The following is a 1,037-nucleotide window of genomic DNA, read 5'->3' as shown; positions in this document are numbered from 1 at the left end:
TTTTTTGAGACGGAGTCTTGCTGTCGCCAGCCTGGAGTGCAGTGGTGCGATCTCGGCTCACTGCAACGTCTGCCTCCTGGGTTCAAGTGATTCTCTTGCCTCAGCCTCCTGAGTAGCTGGGATTACAGGTGCCCGCCACCACACCCAGCTAATTTTTGTATTTTTAGTAGAGGCGGGGTTTCACCATGTTGGGCCAGGCTGGTCTGGAACTTCTTGACCTCAGGTGATCCACCTGTTTCAGCCTCCCAAAGTGTGGGGATTACTGGCTTGAGCCACCAGGCCCGGCCTTTGCTTCTATTTTTGATTGGCCCAACTTCTGATCTGTATTCAGTGTGGGCCACTGGCTGGCATCGTGTTCAGTGTGGTGTGGGCCACTCGCTGGCATACAGTAATAGCGTCCATGATTATCCATGAGCCTAATTAGTGTGTTGGGTTCTGTGATCCACCCAGAAGTGGTCGAGGTTTTCGGTGGGGCCTGAGGTGGGGAACCAAGAGTTCCTCATGGAAAAGGCGCCCAAGGAGGAGACACCCAGCTCCCAGTGCCCTCTCCTGGGGCATCCCGGGAAGAACGAGACAGGCCGTGTAGACGCTTCCGGGTGTGTGCTGTGTGGATGGGTTCAGCCTCTTGTTTTCATGGGTGACTGCCTTGCCAAGTCGTGTCCCTAGGTCAGAGGGCAACAGACAAGGGCTAATTCTGGCAGGTTCCTCGGGGAGCCTGATGTGGGGCGTTTGGGCCCTGCAGGCTCATGGGCAGGCGGCCAGGTCTAACGGTCTGAGCGGTCCTCTGACACTCTCCCCTGGGGGCGGGCATGGCGGTCCCATCTCACGGCCACCCGCGTTGCCTCTGCAGGTTTCTCTACTCGGACGAGGTGCAGATCGGCCCGGAGACGGTGATGACCACGCTATACACCGCCAAGAAGTACGCGGTGCCAGCGCTGGAGGCCCACTGCGTGGAGTTCCTCAAGAAGAACCTGCGAGCCGACAACGCCTTCATGCTGCTCACGCAGGTGGGCGGGGCCGGCACGGGCGGGGCGGGG

At 59.2% G+C, this 1,037-nt stretch overlaps 1 protein-coding gene across 1 annotated transcript in view; it reads left to right on the top strand.

The window, feature by feature from the left end:
* BTBD2 (BTB (POZ) domain containing 2) overlaps window positions 1–1,037 on the top strand; it is a 49,030-nt gene that overhangs the window by 31,084 nt on the left and 16,909 nt on the right. The window contains exon 3 of the mRNA XM_011964043.1: window positions 851–1,007. Within this exon, the coding sequence (XP_011819433.1) occupies window positions 851–1,007 (157 nt within the window). The remainder of the gene's footprint in view (window positions 1–850; window positions 1,008–1,037) is intronic.

This window comes from Colobus angolensis, unplaced genomic scaffold (assembly GCF_000951035.1).
Source record: "Colobus angolensis palliatus isolate OR3802 unplaced genomic scaffold, Cang.pa_1.0 Scaffold64, whole genome shotgun sequence".
In the NCBI taxonomy this organism is placed as follows: domain Eukaryota; kingdom Metazoa; phylum Chordata; class Mammalia; order Primates; family Cercopithecidae; genus Colobus; species Colobus angolensis.
Note: the sequence above shows the minus strand (reverse complement) of the source record. Positions and strands in the feature narration are given on the sequence as shown.